The following is a 26153-nucleotide window of genomic DNA, read 5'->3' as shown; positions in this document are numbered from 1 at the left end:
TAGTAGTGTAAAAATGCATCCAATTTGAAGCTCTTTAAGGATTGATCAAAGAGAAATGTGCAAGAAACAGTTTTCTTTTTCTGACAATTATTAAATTGCATAAACCGACATTTAAGTAGCTCTTCAGAATTTTGGTTTGTTTGGTTTTTTTTCATTTTTTTTGCAGTTTAGAAAAAGAGAAATGAAATTTTAACTGAGATAGCTTCTGAAAAATGAGAAAGTATGCTTTCAACTAGCAGCAGTCAGAACACAGAAAGGAACGAAATTTACAAACTGACTGAAGAATCTCGAATTCATCATGATCCAAAAACCTTCAGCTAAACAAGAAAAACAAAATGGAGGTTGGATTTTTCTGAGGGTTGAGGCTAGCCTGGACTGCAGACTGAGGCTCAGAAGAGGGGGAAGAGGAGGAGAAATGAAAGTTGATCTGTCTCGTGCACTCAGGCTATGTGCAAACCTCTTTTTCTAACAGGAAAGGGTCTTGCCTTGCTTTCCTTTGGTGCTGTGGGGGATGCCAGGGCCTCAGATACGTTAGGACTATGGAAAACACCTCCACTCCCACTCTCTAGATTCTTACCTTCTGACAACTCTACATTAGACACTCGATTGACGTGTGTGTTCTCATAGCTGGGCTCCACCTGCACATTAACCAGAATGTTTCATTACTGAGCTTCAGTAATATTAATGGATTAAATGTCTAATAGGGAAAAACAATTGACCTACCACGGGTGGATGAGGAACGTTTGGAGGAGAGGATGGCTCTCCCATGTTCACAGTGGAGTGCACATACAAGGGCTTAACTCTCTGGAAGACATAAGCGGCAGATACTGTGGGTCAAGGGCAAATCATAGTCAAAGCAAAGCGATGTGGATGCTGTGTTAGTCAGGCTCCTCAAGAGAAGCAGACTCATATAGTGAACCTATGTATATAAAAATGGGATTTATTAGAGTGGTTTACAGATTATAGTCTGACTATGCCAACAATAGCCCTAGAATCCAGTAGTTGCTCAGTCCATGAGGATGGATGTATCAGCTAGTATTTTGTTATATGCTGGAATCCTGAAGAAGTCTGCTCTAATGCTAGGAAAGGCATGGCCTGTCCAGTGAGATCAAGGACAAGCAGATGAAAAGCAAGGGCTTTTTTCTCCCATGTCCTTTATATAGGCATGAAGGTGTCTCTTCCCACCTCAAAAGGTTTGGATTTAAGGTGGGTCTCCCCACTTCGATGATTCAATTGGGACTATCTCACAGGGGTACCCAGATGCTGGGTTTCACTTTAGTCAAAGTTGACAACACATTCACGTGGCAATCACCTCTAACTCCTCAAGTAGGACATGATAACCCTGCTTCTAACTTACATATTCAAATATAGATGGGGAAATCCTTTCTTTTAAACCAATGGTGGTATATACTTAGAGTCCCAGCTACTAATGGCTAAGGCAGGAGAATTGTTTCAACATTTGAGACTAGCTTGGGCAATATAGAGATGCCCCAACTCAAATCAACAACGGCAGTACTATCACCTACAACAAGTAGAAGCAAAGGTTCACTATTGAGGCTCTTGTAGAGAAAATTCAAGAAAACTATTCTCCTTAGTGTTTCTTCTGACTCTACTTTCTTTTGATTATACTTTTAACTTGGGATTCTCTTCAAGTTGCTCCATGCACATAGTTTTGTGCTTATAGCTTACAGTGGGGAGAAACACTGTAAGAAACCCTCTTAAATTGTTTCTGAAATGAACATAAACATATAGACATAATTTTCCTTGTTATTATTTCCTAAACAATATAATATAGCAAACATCTACATAATATCAACTAAGTAATGAATATTCAGTGAATAGTATATTGCATTAGGTAATTCAAGTAATCTAGAGAGACTTAAAGTCTATGGGAGGATTGTAAAATGTCATACACAAATACTATATGTATATATAATGTAATACACATATACATATATATGTATGTGTACATATATATCCATATGTATTACTACATTATATATATGTAATGTAACACACACATATGCATATATATGTATGTATACATATATATCTATTACTACATTTTATATATATATAATGTAATACACACATATACTATATATATATATATGTGTGTGTGTGTGTGTGTGTGTGTGACATTTCACAATCTTCCCATAGACACACACACACACAGATTTTATATATATATATAAATGTAGGTCTTAAGTATGAATAGACTGTGAAGAGATCCAAGGGGACTACGGATTTGATGAGGGAACAAATTACAATCACGTAAAACATGAAAGGAAAATTTAAACCCCAAATAAGACCTTCATTTCTTAAATTCCTCAAAGTTGTCATAACCAATGGAAAATATAATCAAGGGGCTGTTGAGATGGCTCAATGCTTGTGTATTTGTTATGTTATGGTAGTTCAGTTCCCAGCACCAACATGGCAGTTCACAGCCATCTGTAACTCCAGTTCCAGGGAATTCAAAGCCTTTTGGGACACTAGGCACAGGCATGGTACATGTACCCACATTCAGACAAAATGCTCATACACATAAAATTAAAAAAAAATAATCATGAATGCTGTCAGATGTAAGACTAAGAAAAGATGAAGACCACGCCGACTATCCTGTAGCTCTTTTTACTTTGAGGACATTTGCCAAACTTAATGAGGTCATGAGTGGTCAAATGCTCCTTTAACCAAGAGGTAGGGCCCACAACTCAGAATCTACTTAAAATGTGTAATTTAACAAGGTACCCTGGCTCTAAGATGAATCTACAGCCTTAGTAATGAGATGTGGATGTGTGTTAGGGGCTGAGGTAAGAAGACAGCATCATGTATACATACATGACATATATAAACAAAACCTGAAACATATACATATATGATGCATAGAAACCAAACCTGTAACAGAACTGCTATTTTTCTAGACAGTTACATCTGCTAGCTTGCTACAAGTCACAGCATTAAAGTTAAAGGAGATCCTTATCATTGATCTATTTGCAGCAGATATGATAGACCATTGGCTAAGGAGATGTAAGAAATGAAATTAAAAATAGAAGTCTTAGTATATATTTTTTTAAAGAAATAGATACATTGATTCTAAAAGTACATGCAATTCCTAAGCATATAAAACTGTAAAGATGATACTGGAAAAGAGAAATACAAGTCCAAGGGCTTACATGAGCTGATTAAAAAGAATACCATATAGTTGTTAGTGAGAAAGCATGGGACTTGCAAAACGACCCACAAATAAACTAGCAGAACAGGAGAGTGTTTAGAAATAGATCAATAGGTTCACAATTGATTACCATAAGACAGAACAACTTATGAAACTGCATGGGAAAAAAATCCCCAAATGAGGTGTTCATGGAACGTGAAAGATCACATTCTGGGTCAGGAGCACCAGTGAAAGCACAGCTCGACACAGAGAACAGCAGAGTCGGTCTTCACTAAAAAGAAAAAGGTTCTTTTACCTTATGTATTGGTACTTTGCTGAAATCCCAGCACTTGAGAAGCTGAGGGAGGAGGATGGGGAGTTTGAGCCAGGCTTGACTGCATAGTGAGACACTATCCTCAAAATAAAATACCTTTGAATTTCACAGTGCTTAGAAAATGGCAGCAAGCATATAGCAAGAGGACCAGGAGATGGCTCACTGGCTAAATCCACTTGCTCCACCATAATAAAGACCAGAATTCAGATCCTGGTGCCTATATAATAAATCAGACATTTGTTACTCATTTGTAATCTCAGCTCTGCCTGGGGACAGATACAGGAGGCTCCTGGGGCATGCTGACTTTCATCTTACCTGAGAAAACATGACCTCCAGGTTCAGAGGCAGAGAAATGTTAAAAGATACACTTTATCTCCTGTCCCTCTCCCCACAGGTATATTAGGTACCTACATATGTACCTGCATAGCCAACACTCATTCCTGTCCAACAATTAATCAATAAACAAAAAAATATTTAAAATACATATACAGTTTAATTACATGTATCTGACAAAAATTGTTCCCAGATATATAATGTACTATAGCTCAGTGACAGTTCAGTGGACAGCAGTGAAGGGGTGGAGTCGATGGACTGACTGCTTTATGGTTATAGAATTTCGGTTCTGCAAGATGGAGGAATTTTGTAGTCCAAATGCCCAGTAGTGGGGATGCAATTGATATTAACAGAACTGGGTGCTTGAAAAGATTTAAAAGGCAAAATGTGTTACAATTTCCAAAGATGTTGGTCTTTTCCGGAAGAGTATCTAGGAATGGCTAGTTAAGGCATTGAAAGATTCTCAATATGTTAGGAAAATGAAAATGAAAATGAGGTACCACATTTTAAAAGATGTTGTTTATAAATACAGCCCCCCAAAATGCACAAACAAACAAAGCCAGGCATGGTTGCGCACACCTTCAATCCTAGTACTCAGGAGGATCTCTGTAAGTCTGAGGTCAGCTTGGTCTACATAATGAGTTCCAGGACAGCCAGAGCTACATAGTGAGCCTCTGCTGTCTCAAAAAACCAGACAGACAGACAGACAGACACCGCCACACACACATGCAACTACAACAGAAAGGGATACTATTAGTCTAGGAAGGATAGAGAGTGTACGGAACTCTAATAGGAGGCTAAAGTGCCAGCCCTAATCTGCTTGAACTGGTACAGTGTCATTTTGACAAAGAGATTAGACCAGTTCTTTGTGAATTCTGGATGTTAGTCTCCAGTCTGAAGCACAGCTAATAAAGATCCCTTCTATTCTGTGGACGGTGTGCTCTGCTTACAGTTTCTCTCAATGTATAAAACCTTCATCTCATGGGACCCCATGTGTTGACCCTTGGGTCTAGTTCCTGTGTTCCTGACAACCTGTTCAGAAAGTGTTTGCCTACCCCAGTGTTCTGCAGGATGTTTCCCTCTAACCATTTCAATGTTTCAGATGTTTAAAATTAAGACCTTTGATCCATTTTGAATTAATTTTTATAAAAAATGAAAGACACAAATCTATTTTTTTCAGTGGGTAGCTATCCAATTTTGCTAACACCATTTGTTGAATACACTATTTTATCTACACTGAGTGTTTCTGCCAACTTTGTCAAGTACTAGGTGGCCACTGGGCTAGAGAGATGGCTAAGAGGTTTAGTGAACTGGCTGCTCTTCCAGAGAACCCTGGTTCAGTTTCCATCACCCACAGGGCAGCTCACAGCCATCTGTAACTTCATTTTCAGAGGATCTGACATCCTTGAACATCCATCCATCCATCCATCCATCCACCCATCCATCCACCCAAGCAAAACACCAATGCAAAACACAAAGGTTTAAAAACCTTTTTAAAAAATAAAAAGGATCATTATAGACATTTTTTTAAAAAAAAAGTTAGGTGCATTCTCTATTTTAAGTCCTTGGTCTTACCAGTTTGTATTTGTTAGTTTGTCTTTATGCTAGGACCAGGCAGTCATTACCACTATGGTTCTGTAATATGGTTTGAGGTCCAGTATTATGCTCTCCCACTATGTTCTTTCTTCTTAGGATTGCTTTGAATGTTTGGTCTTTTGTGGTTTCATGTGGATTTTTGAGTTTTTCCCCCATAGATTTGTCAACTATGATATGGGAGATTTGATGGTCTTATATTAAATCTGTAGATTAATTTTGATAGTGTAGTCATATTTACAGTTTAATTCTGGCAGCCCAGAAACTTGAAAGTTCTTTCCATTGTCCAATGTCTTTTATCCTTCCTTATGAGAGAATAAAATTTTGTTATAGAGGGTTTTCACTTTTTTTTTGCTTAGGTTTATCTTTAGGTATCTAATTTTTTGAATCTATTATGAATGAGTATTTTTTTCCTTATTTCTTTCTCCAGAAGAACATTGTTGGTATACACTAAGGTTAGTGTTCTTTTATAAACACTGATATACACAGCCTGCAAGTTTACTGTCTTTATTATACATACGAGTTTCTAGGAGATTCTGTGGTGTCTTTAAAGTACAGAATTGTGTTATCTGCAAATATGGATAGTTTGAATTCTTCTTTTGAACCTATGATAAGAAAATCTTGCCAATCACTGAAAATTTTGAGTGTTGCCAGCTATGTGGACTTCATTGCAATCCTAGCATCCAATAGGTGGAGGCAAGATGATCATGAATTCAAAGCCAACTTCAGCTTTGTATTGAGTTCAAAGCCATTTGGGGTTACATGGGACTCTGTCTTAAAGGAAGCACTGCACCTCCCACCAAAATATACTGAAAATGTCTGATTAAGCAACACAGCTTTTTTTGTGGAACTTTCTGTTTTGATTGTCCAGCTGAATACAAGATGAGGATAATGCTGGGTGAATTTGCAGCCTTTAGTGAGAAAGAACAAAGGCAGAAAGAACAATACTATATGTGTTGTATGTATGTAGACTAGTTTTGGAATATTTTAAGAGACAACTCTTACACTCCTCAGGCTCAGGTTTCCAAATAGATTTGGTCACAAATACTATCTTGATAGGCTACTTCAGAACTCTTTGATCTCCTGTAGTAACTTATACCTAGAAAATGATCTTACAGTGATAAACACGGAATAGAATTTGAAGGAACATTATTTTAGACTATAAACTTCTTAATTTTTTAAAAAATGTATTCTCTCATATTTATGTCCTGACCACAGTTTCACCTCCCTTCTCTCCTCCCGGCGACATCCCCATGGTCTCCCTATCTGCTCTTCTGTTTCCCTTCAGAAAGGGGAAGTCCTCTCAGGGATATCAACTAAACGTGGCCTATTCAAGTTATAATAAGGCTAGGTGCCTCTTGGCATAGTAAGGATGGACAAGACTACCCAGTAGGATGGACAAAAGTCCCAAGGCAGGCAACAAAGTCAGGGATATCCCCTGCTCCCACTGTTAGGAGTCCCACAAGAACACCTAGCTACACAAACATGACAGTCATGACTATGAGCCTCTTCAAACAACACCCTATGGCCTGATTCTTATGCTCTGCTGTCAAAAACATGCAACTGACCCAAAGACAACTTTAGCACCATAGCAGAAACTGATGAGTTGCTACCATGTTGACTGATTTGTCAGTTGAAGTTTACTAGATCCATTTCTGTACCAAAAAAGTTATAAATGTCTGCATTTATTTTTTTTGCAAGCAGTACTTTTTCATTAAGAAAGGGCAAGTAATAGTGTATTTCAGTGTTAGACTTGATCTACAGGTCTCCTATGCTATGGTCTGAGTAGGGTGTAAGTGCCACAGAGGTCCACATATTGGAGACTTGATCTCCAATGCAGCACAGATACATGATGGAATCTTCAGGAGGTGGTGTCTAGAGGGAAGTATTCCTGTCACTTTGGGGTGTGTTATCAAAAGGTATTTCTTGGGCAACCCTTGAGTTTTCACTAGATGGTAGTTGCATGGAGTAAGCCTGGATTCTCTTGCTCTTTCTGTTCCCTGCCTCAAGATGTGAACACTTGGTCTGACAGACTCTCCTGCCATGAAATGACGCAGCCAAGAAGGAGCCCTTGCTGCCAGCCTACACAGCATTATTTGGACTTTAAAGCTCTGTGAACTAAGTGGACCTCTTTATTTTGCCATAGTGATGAAAATTTGGGTAAGTGTAGTTTCTAATCCAAAATGAATGACTTGGCGCCCACTCTTCTTCCTTTTGGAAGTGACTGGAGACTTGAAGCATGAGCTTTGATACTCCCCAACATAATATCAGTGGTCGAAGGTGAACAAATGGGCATACACCACTACCCTGTATAAGTAGCCCATTCTCTGGGATCTGCACTGGCTTCTATCATAGCTCAACCATCATGTTGCATTATAATATCTGTTTAAAGCTATTTACACATCTGTGTCTCACTCTAACTGAGCTCTTTGGGGCCCTGCACTTTGCTTTATCCTCCCAGTAGCTAGTTGGGTGACTGTTACGTGTTAGTTCCAGAGCCTATGATGTGATAGCAGTTCAGTCAAGGATATATATCTTTCATAGATATAAACACATCTGTTCAAAGACCATCTAAGTAGTCTGTGTACTTACAACATAATTGAAGGAGGTGTCACCAGTCACTGCACACTGCCGATAAAGTGCTTGTCTGGTGAACATCTCATTCTTTAGGATGTGAAAGCTGTAACAGAAGAAGCGATATAATAAAGTGTTTGGCCATCCTAGGATAAGAACAACACATAGTGTGTTTGTTGGAACCATATTAAAATTCGAAATGTTGCCAAATGAAAATATTAAAATATTAATCTAAACTTATTTCTTCCTTAAAAATCCGACATATCCTAGCTCTGGAAAGGTATAGTAGTAGTAGCAACTATCCCTCCAAGCCCAGACTATAGATGCTCATTGAAATGAATGAGGGTATTTTTGAGAAATGTCTGTTTTTTTTTATCTTGGACACCAAATATGCAGGGAGAATATGGGATATGCTATTCTACTAGAAATCAAGAGGTCATCAAAGATTAGGTCAAAACAGTGCATTTCTCATCTTGGGAGGCTCTCACTGACTTGAGATTGGAGAAATTAAGCATCTCAAATAGTAAGAACCACAATTTATAACTTAGGAAATATTTAGTTCATTTCCATTGTTGACAGTGCTGAAAAGGGGGATTCATTGTTAGAGAAACAAGGTCTGGAGAGTCAGGAGTGTGGCTGTACATGCTTTTGCTAGTGATTGTAATGAACAGAAATATCACAGCAAAGTTGGGGAATTATCTCAGTGGGAGGTCACTTACTTGCATAGGCAAGACCCTGGGCCCCATCCCCAGTATCAGAGAAAAAACAAAAGACAGCAAAATAGCTAATGACTCTTGATGCTCCTCTCATGCCCTCCCCTTTTGAACATGACTGTTTATAAGCATGATTGACCGCTGTGTTAATACAATGCCCGCTCCACTTTGCATGTGGGAGCAAAAGGGCTCAACCACAGCGTTAGGAGCCCATAAAGAACCTCACTGACCCTTCACTTAGATTATGAGAATGGAGACTTTGAGATCACGAGTCTTAAAAAAGGTTCAGACTTGAGCTGACTTTGTAATGGGCAGGATTAAGGGAGAAAGAGTTGAAGTGTCCTGGGATAGCATTTTGCATGTACTAGAGGCATGGATATTTGGGGTCAAAAGAGTGGCCATGGTAGACTGAATATTCCTTGCCACTAAAATGCCCACTCCTTCCCCATTCCCTCTTTGTAATGTGTGTAGTGTGCATGTGTGCATATAGATATGTTACGCTCACCCATCATAAATCTGGTAGCTATGTATTGCTCACTGTATTTTCCCACTCATTTCAACTGCTCTATAATTTCTTTGTTTTCACTCTCCATGTGTTTGTATGTGTAGACATGAATACACCGTAGAGCACTTGTGGAGGTCAGAGGATACCTATGGGAGACATTTCTCTTCCTGTACCACCTGGATTCTCACAGGAGAACTGCCCTAAATTCAAGACCTGCTTGGACTAGTGAGTGAGACCATGTATTATACAGAAAAGATAAAATACCTATTTCACTGAGCACAAAATAGTCACCAGCAGATACATGGAACAGAACGGGGCCACATTTTCCCCTGAGGAGGGATTTGAGCTCCCTCTCTGGTGTTGTTTCTGGTATCACATGAGATCTCGGTTGCTAGCCGGTCCTAATGATTTCAGCATCTGGTGTAGGATTTTTACCCAGTATAGGTAGAATGTACTGATGACATGCAGGGCAAATATGGCCTGTTTTCACCCCTCAGAGTAAATGCAGCGTGCTGACATCATGCAGGAGTGTCAAGCTTGGCTACACTGACTTACATCAGCTCACCACTGACATTCATTATTACATCTCTTGCAAAGAAACTTCCAGTATGTGATAAATAAGAAAACATGGGGGGAATTAATTGGGAACAAGTGAACAGGAAATGAATTTTTAATGCTCACATGATAGGAGACGGTGGGAAAGGAGCTTTAATCTTCATGGCATTTATATTCAATACAAACATTAGTATAACTTACCAGGATTTTAGTTTCTCTCCTCTCTCACTCCCTCCTCACTTGCTCCTTCCTCCCTTCTTCCTTTTTTTTCTTCCATCCTTTTTCACATTTTCTTAGACAGTGTTCCATTTACATAGTCCAGGTTGTCTATAAACTTACTATGTAGGCAAGGCTAGCCTCATAATCCTAACAATCCTCCTGCTCCAGTGTCCCAAGTGCTGGGATTACAAGTGTGTGCTACAGTGTCTGTATCAGAGTTTCCACTCTCACCATCAAAAGAAGAAGGATGAGGAAGAAGAGGAGGAGGAGAAGGAGAAGGAGGCAGAGGAGGATGAGGAGGAGAAGGAGAAAGAGGAGGGGAAAGGAAGGGGAAGAGGGGGAAAAAAGAAAGGTAAACAATTAAGGGGGAAGAAACTAAGTGATATGTGAGCAAAGTGTGGGCGAGGGACTAAGGACTTGTGGGTAAAGGATCTAGTACACTAAGCACTTGTGAAGATGACTCAGACCAATTTTCATTGTTAGGTCCAAACTGCTGCTGAGAAAGATGCCTGAAGATTACATTCAAGATGGAAACAACAAACTAGAGAATGAGAGTCTTGAATTCCTCCTTCTTTTATATGACTCTGAATACTTCTCCATTCTCGACCAACTATGTGTGTTTCACATTAAAAGTACGTGAGGCCTTTTAGCAGAAGTTAATATATAAAGAAAGACAGAGGAGTCCTCATGGTTTCAAATGAAGAGGGGCTGTATTTCTACAAGTCCAGTTTATATACATCTCCACACTGTACCTGTTTCGGAGGATGAGGAATTTCTTCTGCCAGCTTTTGTTGGCCTGATCAGTATCCTTTTTAAGCCTGGAATACATTTTCAGGTGGTTAATTACTGTCCCTGCTGCAAATGGACAACACTGAATCATTAAGCCTGGTACCTTTCCAATCTCTTCTCCTCATCCTCCAGTGCAGATTTTAACATAGCTACTTGATTCTCCAAAGATCTTTTTTCTTCTTCCTTTTAATAGAACAAAACAAAACACAAAAACACAGCATAAGGTTAAGGACATAAATGTCATCACTCCTCCCTCCTCAATGAGAAAAGTCTATCTCTGCTAAATAGTAAACGAAGCCCGATTACCACCAACAGTGAGAGAAATGTGGAGATTCTCTTGAGAGAACAATGAGAGGCCCTTGAAAGTCTGTGGAAGTCGGAAGACTTCCCAACCCTACACTTCTATTTCCTGTAAAGGATTGGCTTTGTTACTTCTTAGGGCTGGCTGGAATCTATAAGCAACTGTGAGGTTAATAATTGAGTTCCTAGAGGTCATTTTCATACCTTAACCAACTGATATTTCAGAAATAATTCTTCAGGTACCATATTAGGTAGTAGAAATGTCACCTGTGGAGAGAAGGAACCACGGTGAAGACAAAACCTCAGATTAACAATGAATGCATCAAGATAGTTTTTCTTTCTGTCTTTTTTTTTTTTTTAAGGAAATAGAGACTCAAACTTTGCCATCTGTAGCCCAGAGTTCCTCACTGTCTCACTTAATCACTAAAACCTGGTGTGCACAGGACACACTCACAGTTGAGAAATGACAACTATGGCAATAGGTCAGGTTTTACCATTATATATCTAAAACCTTTTAAAGGATTTGCTTTATGTGCATGAGTTTTTTGATTGTTTATATACCACCTGTGTGCCTGGGACCCACAGAAGTCAGAAAGTATCAGGTCTCCTGGAACTGGAACTATGCACAATTGCTAGCCACCATGTGGATGTTGGGAATTGAACCCAGATCCTCTGAAAGAGCAATGCGTGCTCTAAACCACTTGAGCCTTGGGTCTTTACAGCCCCAAGCACCTTTACACGTTTTAAAAAGTGAGGCAGAAAGTTATACAAAAGCCAGAAGCTTTTAAAACACAAAAACAAACAACCACAAGAACCTCAAGTACTTGAAAATTGTAGTAAGTTTCCATTGCTATACTTTTTGTAAGAAGGGACAGCAGGTTATTTGGAAACGAGAAAATGTATTGCATATAGAAGCGTGAGGGATAGTTGGTTAGTGTTTGCCTTCTTAACACCACCATGCCCAGAATCCATCTTAAAAATGCAGGGCTTGATGTTGACCATCAAACACTGGTACCTCCCGCTTTGTGGGTTTGCCCTATCTTCTCTTCAGCTCTTTTGTTTATCTGAGGAGAGCTCTTTCTCTTTAGAATGCAGAACTACTCAGCTCTCTCTGATCCCTACTCTAAGACCTGGCTTCAGACCTTCCTTGACACGGTCAACTAGGCCAAGAAAGGCACTGGACCATGAAGCTATGAGGAAATTACAGACACAAAATAAAAAAAAAACAAATAAAAACTTTAAAAGACACAAAAAAACTTTAGATTTATTATAAGCTTAGAAGCAGTAGAGCCAGGCAGATATCCACCCTTTAAGCTATCTTGTCTACTTACCTGTCAGTAACCTGGAGATATCACTCACCATGTTCTGCCTGGGCCACTCCTACTCCAGTAGGCTAGAGCTCAGAGTCCATCTACACCATGGTGACTTACTCCTCCTTCCTCCTCTCTCTCATGGTCCCTGCCTGATACCCCAATCCTGGTAACTGAAACTCCATCTCTCTCTATTCTCCCCAGTAATTGGCTGTTGCTGATTTTATTTCGTCAGTAGTTTTAAATTGGGGTGCAAGGTTTACATAACAACAAAAGCTGGTGTGCATGAGGATCTGCTCTCAGAGCAACCAGATCATGGGGTACAGAATTTAGCATTTGAATACAAGCAGCACCAGACCAACCCCCTGCAACCCTTTCTGAAAAAGGAGGAGAAGGAGGAGAAGGAGGAGGAGGAAGAGGAGGAGGAGGAGGAGGACAACGAGGGAAAATAGAATGAAAAGGGGGAGGTGGAGGAAGAGGAGGGGAGGGGAATGAGGAGGAGGAGGAGAGAAAAAGAGTGTCAGTCACATGGTTCCAGAGGCATGACAGCTCAAAGAATCCTTATGGACATATGCTCATTCTCATTGGAATTCACCAATAAATAAGTATATATTGTGTTTGAAACTCTTGGCTGGGCTGAAAGCATAGCTCAGCAGCAGAATACTTAGCTAGTTCACATGAGGTTTTCGTTCTATCTCCAGAAACACACACACTCACATGCGCACGCGTGCACACACACACACACACACACACACACACACACACACACTACATGTACACATGCATGCACGCACAGATGCAAATCTTGGTTGATAAATGGTATATTTCTATGCAGTAGTAGTAAAGTTTCTACTCAGCACTACCACTGCAGTTTCAAGTAATGTTCTGTGATTTCCTCATAGCTTCATGGTCCAGTGCCTTTCTTGGCAGAGTTGACTGTGTCAAGGAAGCTCTGAAGCCAGGTCTTGAAGTAAGGATTAGAGAGAGCTGAGCAGTTCTGCATTCTAAAGAGAAAGAGCTCCCCTCAGATAAACAAAAGAGCTGAAGAGAAGATAGGGTAAACCCACAAAGTGGGAGGTACCAGTGTTTGATGGGCAGCTAATGACCAGAACCAAGACTGATAACTGCTCAACTTGGAGTAGCATCTGGATGACACAAACTCAGTCACTTATCTATGTCAGCTTGCTCAAACTCAGATACACAAAAGGTGTAATGTGTGTAGGTGGTACAGTGGGAGTATTCAGAGAAATCACAGCATCAGATTGCATTTAGCTCTGCATTTTGATGATCAATCTATTTTAAAATTATTTATATTATTTAGCGTGTGTGTGTGTGTGTGTGTGTGTGTGTGTGTGCGTAAAACATGGCCCACAGGTTCTCTCTTTCTGCCACGTGAGTTTCAAACTCAGGAGATCAGGCTTGGCGGAAAGCCTGTTAACCCACGTCATCTTGATTCTCATCTTGACCGGGTTTAGAAGTACCTTGAGATTATTCTTTTGTTTGTTTGGTGGGGGTGGGAGTTAGAAGGGAGGGAGGAAGGGAGAGGGTATTCTTCCTCTATCAGTTTCCACCTTATAAATATATAAGCTCTCACTGAACCTGCAAGTCACTGATTGGCCAGATTGGTTGGCCATCAAGCCCCAAGGATTCTGCCTTCTCCAACTCTCAGTGCTATACTTAAATAGGTGCACACTGCCACGCCCAGTGGTGCTCAGGATCCAAACTCAGGTTCTTGTGTGTGCACAGCAAAGTACTCCACACTGAACAATCCCCCCAGTCCTGCATATGGGGTTAGCAAGACACAGTTCTAGGTATATCTGAGAGAGCATTTCCAACTCTAAGACCCAGCTTCTATGTATGTGGGTCTTATGTATGTATTCTATAGACTGGGTACAGGGGGAGACCATGGAGTAAAAGGTGAAAATAGGGAAGGCAGCTAGTGTAGGTATTCTCATCCTGCATCTCATCACTCAAGATGGGAGTGGCTTTGCTCCATTCTACCCCCTCTGACGTGATGGACAAAGATATCTGAAGCCATGGGCAAAATATATTTTTCTTCCCTTATGTTTTTTTCTTGATTAATGGTGATGAAAAGTATGACAACTACATCGATTAATAAACAAAATGAAAATTGGTAGTAAACAGAGTGTGATGAGATTCAGCAGCAGACTTAGTTCAGGACTGAGGATGTAGCTCAATTGGCAGAGTACTAATCCAGTATGCATAAAGCTCTGAATTCAATCCCCAGCACACATAAACCTGGTATGGTGGTGAGGCAGGCAAGCATAGTGAACAGTTTACTCACTTGGGACTCAACTTGGTTTCGGCTATGTGTATAACCCTCTTCTAACAATTCACATGGCATTCTGAGACTTTCATTTGGGTGTGCTATGGGTGCAGCTCTTTCTCTGAATAATGCACCTAGCTGCCTGTTAACTGAGGACCCCAATCTGTGTGCAGGTGTACAGGAACTCCCTCTGAACAATGCTGTAAGTTTCTCCTTTCCTTAAAAAGCATCAAACTTATACAGACTCTGGTCAACGGCACTTTCTTTGTGCCTGGTTACAGAGTAGGAAGCTTCTCTATCTTAAGCTAGTGTTTGGGTGTATGCACAATAGGGAAAACTATATTGCCAAAGTGGCCTTTTAGGAAGAACCCTCTGTCTACTATCTTCTGCCTATGCACGATTGAGCACAATCAATATCAGAGGCATTCTAGAAAGGAAAATGCATGGTAGGGAAAACATTTGTATAGCTTAATCTGCCAGTCAAAACAGAGACGCATCTGAATTGCACTTTTTAAGAAGCAAACTTCTTTTAAACCCAGTGGAAGGAATTCCCAAGTAGTGACTGAGGCTGTTGAAACCTTCATTTAAGTGGCCTTGTTGTCAATATTGACAGTATATTTCTTTCTAGTCTCTACCCCTGCTTTGATTTGAATGAAACTCACTTGTTACTTTAAGATCTATGTAGGCTTTTATCTCAATTCTTTGAATAAGAAGCCAAGAACATGGAAACACCTGGTCCAAACCCTGAGAAGCAGAATCAGTGGTACCAGCACTTGGCATGGAGGAGAGAAGGTTAGAAGTTCAAGGTTCTTGGTAGTGAGTTTGAGGCCAGCCTGAAATATGTACAGACTCTGTCTCACAAAACAAACAGACAAAAATAACGATTAATCAAAATAACAGGTTCTCCATGCCTGAAGGCAGCCTTTTATCCCTGACTTTTAACACAGATCTTTTGTAATCATTGGAAACACTGGGGGAGGAATTAAGAAAAAAAAAGTTATCCAAGTGACAGGAGACAGACACATTTAAAGACCACTCCATCCATTTGTCCCCAACAGGGACAGTCCATATCAAAAGTCCATCTCAGGTAATTAGGAAAACAAAATAAAAAATAAAATGCCATAATTGAAAGACATTGATGTCTTATTTTACAGTATCCAAATTCATGTCAGGGATTAAAGATTTATTTTCACATTCTGTGTTTAGATTTGTGGTGAAATTAGGTATCAATTTTTAATTTTCTGTTTTCCCCAAAAGATGATTGACTATGGAACTAGAGATAAGGCTGTGTGTATCTTCTGTGATGTAAATAATTATTCAGTCTTCCCAAAAGATAGTGTGATTGTGACAATAGAGATACCATTTCTTTTCATTAAAAACAAAACAAAAGCACCTCATATTGACTACAATATTTGCTCCTTGTCCCAAGTCAACTTTCCCAGCTTGGCACAGTACATTGTATTGAATCCTGGCTGTGTCATTCTGTTTTGCCAGCTGGTGACATTCCTCTTTCTCTGGAATACACATGCTGGTCTTTCTGGGGTCATTGCACTGACAGGTGCAAACACTGGACTGCCAAGCAAAGATGAAAATGAAAATAGATGGTCATTTTAATGGGACAGGACTCAGCTTCCTGAGAGGGAAAATATAAATTAAATGACTGTATTTGCACTATCAAAGGGTAATTATGTATCATTTCCACAAAGATGTTTCTTTTTTTAGTTTATAACTAAAATTTCAAAACTGGGAATATTCATGTTAGGGGCTGGAGAGATGGCTCAGCAGTTAAAAGCACTGGCCATGCTCATTGGGAACCCAAGTTCCATTTGCAGCATCTACATGGTGGCTCACAGCCATCAGTAACTCCAGTTCCAGGGAATCCAATGCTCTCTTTGGGCTCTGCGGGTACTGGGCACAAATAATTTTTGCTTATATTAGAACTCATGCTTTTGAAATCTCTTAACATTTATATGAAACAACTTCTTAAATTTGGAGTCAATAGCCAAGGTTTGTGATAAAAGAAAAAACATCACTATGCTTGTTAACTGCCATAAAATTTAACATTCCTTGTAATATCCATATATACATGCTTTCTTTTTTGTCTTGTCCAAAGTTCTTTCTCTCCTGATTCCTGTTGGTATAAAGCTGTGGTTACTCTTTCTGATGCATTTCTCCCTTGTCACCTTCCTTTAAATGCATCACGGTCAAAATCATCTTGTAATTCACTATGATGGTTCGTCTCAATCATCATCTTGAGGAGACAGAGAATCAGTGAGGAAACAAGCTTCCATGCATGCTTGTGAGGGATGACGTAGCCTCGGGGGAGGTCTGTGAAGCGTCATCCTGGTTAGGTCAATAGGGATAAGTGAGTACCATCATTACTTACCTTTGGGTGTTGGCTAGCTAAGCAAGAGTTCACTGTTCTCTGCTTCCTGACAGTTCATGGAAAGCTGCTGGCTTCCACAAGCTCCTGATGTTCACCTTCCACTGCCAGGCAGGACAGCACTTTGGAACTGCGAGCCAGAGTCCATCCTTCCACTCGAGCTGCTCTTGTCAGAGCATTTTACCGTGGTGGTGGCAAAGGAAATTAAGGCACTAAGGAAGAAATGATTCTTTTCTATCTAAACGCTTACTAAATGATCAACTGACCTTTATATGAACATTATTGTTATCTTGCTAGCAAACAACTACCTTTGAATACCACGAATACACCAGGGGGTAGCCATGGAAGGTGAAGGAAGAAGAGTTAGAGGCACATGGAACATGGAAAAGTTTAGCATTCATGGGCAGAACATACAAGGGTTTCAGAGCAGTTCAGATGGTCTGAGAGACTGGGATTTATCTGTAATAGATATCAAACCATGAATATAGGAGACTGTATAAGAATATATATATAATATATATATATTCTGTATATTATATATATATACAGAATTTAAGAGGTGGCCTGAGGGTTGGACAACAAACACTAAAGTACACAGAATCTCTCTGCTGAAAATTAAATATAAAAAGGAAACTTTTGGGGGTTAGAGGTGCTGGGCATGGAACCCAGGGCCTTGACGTCCTAGGCGAGTGTTCTACCACAGAACTATATTGCACATAGAGGAAAGCTATGCATTCTATAGCTAAAGAAAAGCTGAGCTATATTGCATTCCAAGAAAGTCTTAGAGGACACAGAATAACAAAACCAAATTTATAAAAGGCTGATGACAATGGGCTCATAACTTTGAACATTAGAAAAAGGAAAAACAAAACAAAATCTGTCAACCTGGCCTTCCAGATTCAGAAAAGAAGGCAAAATGAAGTTGTCTTTTTCACAGGAACACAAGCTGAGAATTCATTATCATCAGACCAAAACAGAAACTATGATCATGGACAGAAACCTAGATCTACACAAGGAAATAAAAGCTCCAAGGATGGTGGAAATTTTCGCTTCAAATGGAAATATGACTATGACCAATTATACAAAATTCTACAGGAAAAACGTTATTAAAATATAAGGGCCCAAAAGATAGCTCAGCATGTAAGGGTATTTGCCACCAAGACTGAGATTTCTCCCCAGAACCCACAGGATGCAAGGAGGTAACTGTCTCCTGAGGGTTTTCCTGTGATGGTCACACACATGCTATGGCAGATGTGATCCCCAGACACATAAAAATAAATGGTAAAAAAGAAAACGTAGTCTATCATGTTAAGATCTCTAAAGAATTAGGCCTTAGATGGAAAACTGGAAACAAACACCCATGGGCATAATATATATGGCTACATAGATATATATGTATATACACACATATATAAACATGTATGGCTCCAGTTCTTTCAATGACTGGAAAGATATATGCATATATGTGGATGGATATATAATTTTCAATAAAGAAATGATTCCTACATGAGATTAGTAAAGTATGTTTGCAAGCACTTGTAAAGATTCTTTTTTTAACGAGATCCTTATTTTTTATCCCCCTCCATGTGTGTATGTGCCTGTGCATGTGTGTGTGTGTGTGTGTGTGTGTGTGTGCATGTCAGTGTGTTTGTGTAGATTCTCCAGAAGCTGTAGTTATAGGTGGTTGTGATCCAGCTGATGTAGTTTCTAGTAACCTCCCTTGGGTCCTCTGCAGGAACAGCAAGCACTCTTAACTGCTGAACTACCTCTCTAGCCTTTATTTTAAAAAGATTTATTAAAAGGGTAGATAAAATTCTTCTTTTTTGCTAAGCATAGCAAAACACACCCAGGAGACTGAGGCAGGAGGATTTTGGGGTCAATGCTAGCCTCCACAACAGCAAACCAGCCTCTGGTACCCATTTCAGCAGCACAGACAAAACTAATAAAGACTTCAGATTTGCCTAGAGTTAGCCACTGAAGTTGTTTGGAAACGGAAGCTTGAAGTAAAACATAATAAAGATGGAACAAGCAATGTTCCTTTCCTTGCTCCCTTAAAAGCTGTTTTGTTTAGAGATTATCTTGTCGTTTAGTGCAAGCTGGCCTCAAAGTTTGTGGTCCTCTTGCCTCAGCCTCTTCTAAAGTGCTGGGATTAAAGCTTGCATTTGTCTGTCTGACAAAGTCAGTTTCATTAATGAATAAACACATTAGATTAAGGAGAAAAAGCAAAGGCATATGAAATGGAGAAAAGCTTAAATTTCCAAAAAGAGAAAAATATTGATGTATCTTAACTTTCTAGACCAATTCTTGGGCTTTAAGGAAGAAGCTGAGGCTTGGAGCTCTCGAGTCAAAGAGGTCACAGCTGAAAAAACGCTAGGTCAGTGGACCTAGATCCAAGTCGATACAGCCCACATCCAGTGCTGATCGCTGGTATAGTCCTTGCATGGGTGGCTACTGATGCCTCTCTGGGACAGCGGGCAATGCCAAGCAGCAGCCTTAGTCCCAGCAATACTGGCAGCTGTGGCTGAGCAGAGGCGTGGTAAAAGATTCAACTTCTGTGAGAAAGACCTAAGCCACTGCCTGAGCTCTTGACAGAGGCTCTGGTGTCCACTGGTGAGAAAGTCGGAGCTGAAGCCCAAGCAAGCTAAACAAAGCCTCCCTGCATAGTGAGAGTGAAGTGCCTGCTCCGGGGAACCAAGACACTAAGCATCATGGCATTCCCATGTGGTTAGGACCTAGCATCTTCCTCCATGGCCAACAGTACTTGGGGAAGTGTTAGGAAATTGTTCGGATCCCCAATTTATATATTTCTCACCTTTGGCAAAATGGCAAATCTCCAGTTTTTAGCTGAGACTGACATGCTGTGTAACAGAGATTTCTATTTTTTTCCCTCAACAAAACAAATGAGATAAAGATGTAACTTCTGAGCAGGCACGATGATTGCACAGGCGCAGGCACCCGGCAATGAATGTGGCCAACAACACAAGTCTTTTGGACCCACGGAGTAGAAGGAAAGAACTAACTCTCACAGATAAGTAAATGAAAAAGCTGTTAAACTGCATAAAGTCCTTCATGTGACTTTTAAACTTTTTTGTTTGTTCAGGAAATATTAAATGCTAACTTCTCTAACAATTTTTAGTTCCAAGTATATTGAAAATATGTGTTTGATTCGCCATCAAACTATGCAACATAAAACATTATGGAAGATAAAAACTACCTCTAGGTAGAATCTTATTTAATTAACTGATAAATTAGTTTATGAGACAGACTCACTAAGTGGCCCAGGCTGACTTCAGACTCACAGATCTCCTGTGTGTCTCCAGGATGCTAGCAGTGTAACCATGTATTAGCTCTCTAAACTTAATTTAATTTTAAATACCATATTGCTCAGATTCTCAAGTTGGGTCTCTGGGAGCAGAAACTAAAGATGAATCTTTAAGGGACATTTGATTTTAAAGCAAATCGAGCATTGTAGTGTGTGATTGATCTGCAATTGTTTCCACAGGGTAAAGTGATAAAACTTACAGAAATGAAAATGCAACACTGGGTAAGTGTCTCCTGCCCCAGCCTGACAGCCTGGGTTCAATCCCCAGAATCAGAGGTGGAGGCACATACCTAGGACCTCGGCACTTGTTGCATAAACCAGAGGGAGAGTAAGACAAGAGAATCTCCTGGAAGCTCCCAGTTAGCCTGGGGTATGCAACACACACACACACACACACACACATGCATAAGCAAATACAGCGCACACACACAGCACATGTATGCACAAGTTCATGCCATAATAAAACCAGTATCAACAGAATCATCAAAATACAGTAAATACCGTTTGACAGCCTCCAAAGACCACACACGTCACACACAAAGCTTCTCTATATGACTGAGCTACCAGGCATCCCAAGCTCGACAACCACCAAGGTTTCTGGCTTCCCTCTGCACTCTGTACAACTGAAATTTGATTTTCCAGTCTCATCTAAGGAAGAAACTAATGAAATATTTAAACAATAAACAGGATCTTTGCTTTCTTCTCTTGTACAGCTTATTTTCAACCTTATGTGTAATTTAGCCAAACAAAAGGGTTGAATGGTGGAGATATAATTTGGTACTATATAACCATTTAAAAATAACTAGCATTATTAAATGTTAAAATATCATATACTTTTTGTTCCTTTGCTATTTAGCCTACATGAATTACTTTGTATTGTGAGAAGAATGGGAACAAGAGTGGCCTTGTCCCTTGTCCTATTTCCCACACAGAAGGCCCCTGAGCAGACCTAAACACATGCCATATGGCTTGTCATTGTAGACCAGGCTACCCCAAAGGAGGCTCTCAAGTCCTCAAGAGAAGTATTTACTGGGTGTGACCTTAATTAACTAATTACTTGGGGTTGGCTGAAGGGGAGGGAAACCCGAGAATCCTATTTAACCTTGATACATGAAACCCGAGTGTTTGAACTGCTTTACAGCTATCAAAAAATAAACTTTGCATAAGTACCCTGTACAAATACGAATTTTATGTTGTGAAATCATTTATGAGCTGAAATTTGAAGGCGATGCGTGTATCATGCTTTTCAGACTGGCTAAACACTGCCTTTATCACTGTTTGTCTCCCCCAAGACAGCATGTGCTCTGTTCCCACCAAATGACACAGATTTCAAAAATAAGTATGATTAATTAGGAAGTGAAATGGATGATGTAAAAGTACAGCGAGCTTTCCATGTGGTCGTTTGCCTGTACTGGGTATTATAAAGCCCTTTAAAGGTCATTTCAAGAGGTCTAGAGACCCCCTGTGTTAAACATTTAAAGGTGGTCCTAAGCTGTGTGGCACTGACAGAGCTAAATATGCAATCAAAAAGGAATCATCACACTGGAAGGTGACCTTTGGATTACAACTACTAACATAGGTGACAGCAACAATACTAGACCAGAAAATATGTTTAAAAATGGAATCAATGAAGACGTAAGGACCAGCTTAGGTTCCCGTGTCTTCCTCTTGTCCAGTTACTACTTTCTGTTAAACACTGAGAGTCCCACCAACTGATAGAATGTTCTCCGAGGCTCTGGAAACCATTAGATAACAATCATTCTGATCTTAAGATGGTATAACACCAGGAGAAAGGCTGACTGAAATTATGCTTCTCAGAGACCCTAAGTCAGCTTTCCTTTCTCTTTTTGTGTGTTCTCAGTGGGAGACAGAAGTGTGTGTGTGTGTGCCTCTCGATGTTGAAAGCTCAGCCTGTATCTATATTGACGGCATAGAAGCTTCAGAGCCAGATTTCTAAGATTCAATTCCAGCCTTGGGGTCATGAAGGTGACAGGGAGGGCTGCTACTGCATCTACCCCCTGCTGCTGGGACCTTAGCTGGGAACTCAGCTGCTGGGCCTGGCTGCTGATGCTACTCTTCTGTCCTATATAGCTAGCATCTAACATTTTAGCCACAGACATCCTTGACAGATACCCACTTCATTGGCCACTGGAACATTCACTGGGAGGAGGATGCTCAGTACCAGCTCACTAAGCACAAGGCTTAACCTAGGGCTCCTTGAATTCAGCTAAGGGCTGGACACACTCAGCCATGAATAGAGCAACAAAGTGCTCAAGTTTGTTCTATGAAAAGCCTCCAGAATCCATTTAAAGATGGTTTTCAAACCTACTTTTCAAAATGGACGTTCACAAAGTGAATATTACAAGTCAGCGACCTTGTAAGACCATGAACTCATCTCTCCTTGCTAGGTAAAATCTTCACCAGGTACAGACAGAAAGGCATAATGGAATCCTGAGCCTACCACTCAAACCCTAACACCACCTTTCTTCATGGTCAAATAGAGCAATGTCTCTTAGATCTGTACTCTTAAAAACCTGTGAAAAACTTGTCTTTTGTGAGTGTTGAAAATAGAACCTATGGAGCCAGGCATGATCAGTGAGTAATTTAGCACTGAGCAACATCTCCAGACATCCATAAAATTTTTTTTTGTTTGTTTTTGAAAAACTAGCTGGTGTAACTATGGTTCTTGGGCAAGGAACTCTTAATCTTCTGCTGCGGTCACCCAGGGTGGCTGCTTGGTCTCCCTGTTCCTTCTGCAGAACCAATGTTTTAGTTTTTGTCGGTGATGCATGGTGTGTGTGTGTGTGTGTGTGTGTGAGAGAGAGAGAGAGAGAGAGAGAGAGAGAGAGAGACAGAGACAGAGACAGAGACAGAGACAGAGAGACAGAGAGAGACAGAGAGACAGAGAGAGACAGAGAGACAAAGAGAGAAGAGGGGGAAGGTAGAGGAGGGGAGAGAGAGACAGACAGGCAGACAGACAGATATGTAAGCACCTGTCCAAACAGTCAGAGGCCAGAGGAGGGCCTCAGGTGCCTCATTCTACTGTGCCTCATTCTCTTGAAACAAGGTCTCTTACTGAGCAAGACACTTGCTTTTTTGGCTAGGCTGGCTGGCCAGTTACACCTGGGAATGGTGAGAGGGAAGTTATAAGCAGCCATACTTGTCATTCTACATGAGTGCTGGGAATTCCAGCTCAGATCCTCATGCTTGCACAGCTTGGACTGCCCTCTGAACCACTGAGCCATCTTCTCATCCCTTTGATCAGTTTTTGTCTGGTGAGAACTTAAAAAAGCATTTTTCAATATCAGGATTATAAAACAGTCACTTCTAGAACTGAGTCACTGGTCAGTCATGGCAAAGCCTCTTCCTCGGAGGCTTACACAGCATTCCACTTGACTCTGCTTTCCAGTTTTTATAATGGAAACATCTTTCTTTCTTTCTTTCTTTCTTTCTTTCTTTCTTTCTTTCTTTCTTTCTTTCTTCCTTCCTTCCTTCCTTCCTTCCTTCCTTCCTTTCCTTCCTTCCTTCCTCCCTCCCTTCCTTCTTTCCTTCCTTCCTTATTTTCCTTCCTTTTCTCCCTTCTTTTTTGTATCTTGGTTTTCTTTTGTTTTGAGACAGGGCTTTCAGTGTAGCCCTTGCTGGTCCCAGACTTACTATTGCTGGCTTTTGCCTCATAGTAATCTTCCTGCCTCTGTCTCTGCCTTTGCCTCCTGAATGCTGGAACCACACAAGCAAGTACCACTATACCAGCTGGGAATGATTTCTCTCACTTCTTGATGCTTCCTCCCAAGTGAACTGACTTTCCCTGATATAGTAATGCTGAAACCCCCTCTCCCTCATTCTCTGGGAGGGATCTACCTGTCTAATTAAGTGGCTTAAGAGACCTATATCATTTTCTGTCTCCTTTGTGAAGCAAGGTGCACACAATTGTATAAGTCTGCTCTATCTTTCCATGTCCTATAGATAGAAAGATTCTGCTACCTATAAAGGAAGAATAACATGGGACCTTGCAGAACATGACTGAGGGACACAGAAGATCTAAACGTCTAAGGGGACACTCTTTGTGAAGGGATATACAGTGAGTCACCAGTTAGATCTAAAAATCTTGTCTAGTTACACAATTCATGGTGCCCACCAACCATGTGAACCAAGACCCATTATTATCTCCACAGTTACGCACAAAGAAAGTCCTTCTCAGGATCCTTAGAAAGAGTAGTCTTGGGGAATACACTGCCCAGTAATAAGCTACACCTTTGTACTTGTTGCCTCTTGTTAATACCCTTACAAAAGAAACTTAGGGGAGAAAGGGTTTATTTTGACTCTTAGTTCCAGGGTACTACCCATCATGGTGAAGTCAAAGCAGTAAGATGTTGTATTATCTGGTCATACTGTATGCACAGTCAGAAAACAGAGGGAGAGTAATACTTGTACTTAGCTAGCTTTCTTCTTTGCATGCTGTTTAGAACCTAAGCCCAGGGAATGGCGCCACCCTAACTCTCACAAGCCGCCAAGCAGCAGAACTTCAGAGAACTGTTTCTTAGCACAGTAAAGGAGAGCAGCAGCTTGTAATGTATGCATGTCAGTTCCCAATAGTGTTACTTCATCTAGCTGAGACGTGTCAACTCTCCATTTCCTTTGGGGACACATCAGCAAGGAGTGCAGTTTGCTCTCATAAGAATTTAAGAATGTAGGTCTCAGATTTTGTTAATCTAACAGAAATTTTCTAAGGCTTATGAACTAACCTATACAATGCAGTTCACTGTGGGTAAAGTAACAGTATCATTTTGAGAAAGCTAAGGAACTTACCAAGGACACCCGGTTAGCTTCCAGAGCACCTACTCTTAGTGAGTGTCAAGTGTGTTACACAATGGGCCTGGAAGCTGTTGGACAGGAAGTGGGAGGCATGAGGCCAGAAACAGGCTAACATGACAACACCCCTGTACACATGAGGGATGTGAAGTGAGGTAGACACTGTAAATGCGCGTGATTCTTACATGCTTTTCTGAAGGCTTTGGAGTGAGACTGGTAAACATTTCAGAAGGGGCAGGAAGAGTCAGAAGAGTCGTGTCGGTAATAGAAGGAACAATGGTAGCACTAACAAATTTCTTCGACATTTTCTTTTTCATCTTTGGAGACACACTGAGGGAAGCTGAAGGAGGCCGCAGAAATTGTGACCCCTCTCTGGTTTGACGTGTTACGTGGAAAGAAGCTTCTCTTCCTTTGCCAAATGTTCCTCTCTGCCCAAAAAGAGCCAACAATTATTCTCATTTTACCTTAGAGTTCCATCCCTTACCTGTCCTCCCCTGAGCAGGAGTCCCAGAGTGGGTGATTTCACTCTCACTGGATGCTAATCTGCCCTCGCCTGCCTTGAGTGGGAACTGGAACCTGGTGTCCCTCTAATCCATGGTTCTAGGAAAAAGCATTGAGACAGATACATCCCTAGACAGCAGCTGCAGGGACTGTCTTTGTAAAGCTCTGGAGATGGCAGTCTGAGGTTTGTATGAAGGTGGGAAGGAGGGAGAGCAGAAATGGGAAGTGTGAGGAAGGAGCTTGTGCCCCATAGTCTACAGCCTGTCTGAAAAAATGGCTTGCAGTTTCTACTGTTCAATCCCTTCCTCCCCTCCTACTTCCCCCAGCTTCCATCTCCCACCTAGCAATCTTGTTTCACTTTAAAGCATTTTGTTTTCTGTGTGTGTGTGTTTGTGTGTGTGTGTGTGGTGTGGTGTGTGTGTGTGGTGTGTGTATGGTGTGGTGTATGTGGTGTGTGTGTGTGTGTGTGTGTGTG

At 40.6% G+C, this 26153-nt stretch overlaps 1 protein-coding gene across 1 annotated transcript in view; it reads right to left on the bottom strand.

Annotated features, from left to right (window-relative positions):
- Nucleotides 1-228: 228 nt before the first annotated feature.
- The window catches only part of CUNH10orf67 (chromosome unknown C10orf67 homolog), a 77335-nt gene continuing 51410 nt past the window's right edge, over nt 229-26153 (bottom strand). Inside the window, exons 10-17 of the mRNA XM_028764789.1 lie at nt 25363-25605; nt 11271-11333; nt 10870-10949; nt 10730-10795; nt 8004-8091; nt 724-804; nt 578-638; nt 229-317 (exon numbers count right to left, since the gene is read on the bottom strand). Coding sequence (XP_028620622.1) covers nt 229-317; nt 578-638; nt 724-804; nt 8004-8091; nt 10730-10795; nt 10870-10949; nt 11271-11333; nt 25363-25605 — 771 coding nt within the window. The remainder of the gene's footprint in view (nt 318-577; nt 639-723; nt 805-8003; nt 8092-10729; nt 10796-10869; nt 10950-11270; nt 11334-25362; nt 25606-26153) is intronic.

This window comes from Grammomys surdaster, unplaced genomic scaffold, assembly GCF_004785775.1.
Source record: "Grammomys surdaster isolate TR1022 unplaced genomic scaffold, NIH_TR_1.0 146, whole genome shotgun sequence".
Classification (NCBI taxonomy): Eukaryota; Metazoa; Chordata; class Mammalia; order Rodentia; family Muridae; genus Grammomys; species Grammomys surdaster.
This window is presented reverse-complemented; position numbering and strand designations above follow the sequence as displayed.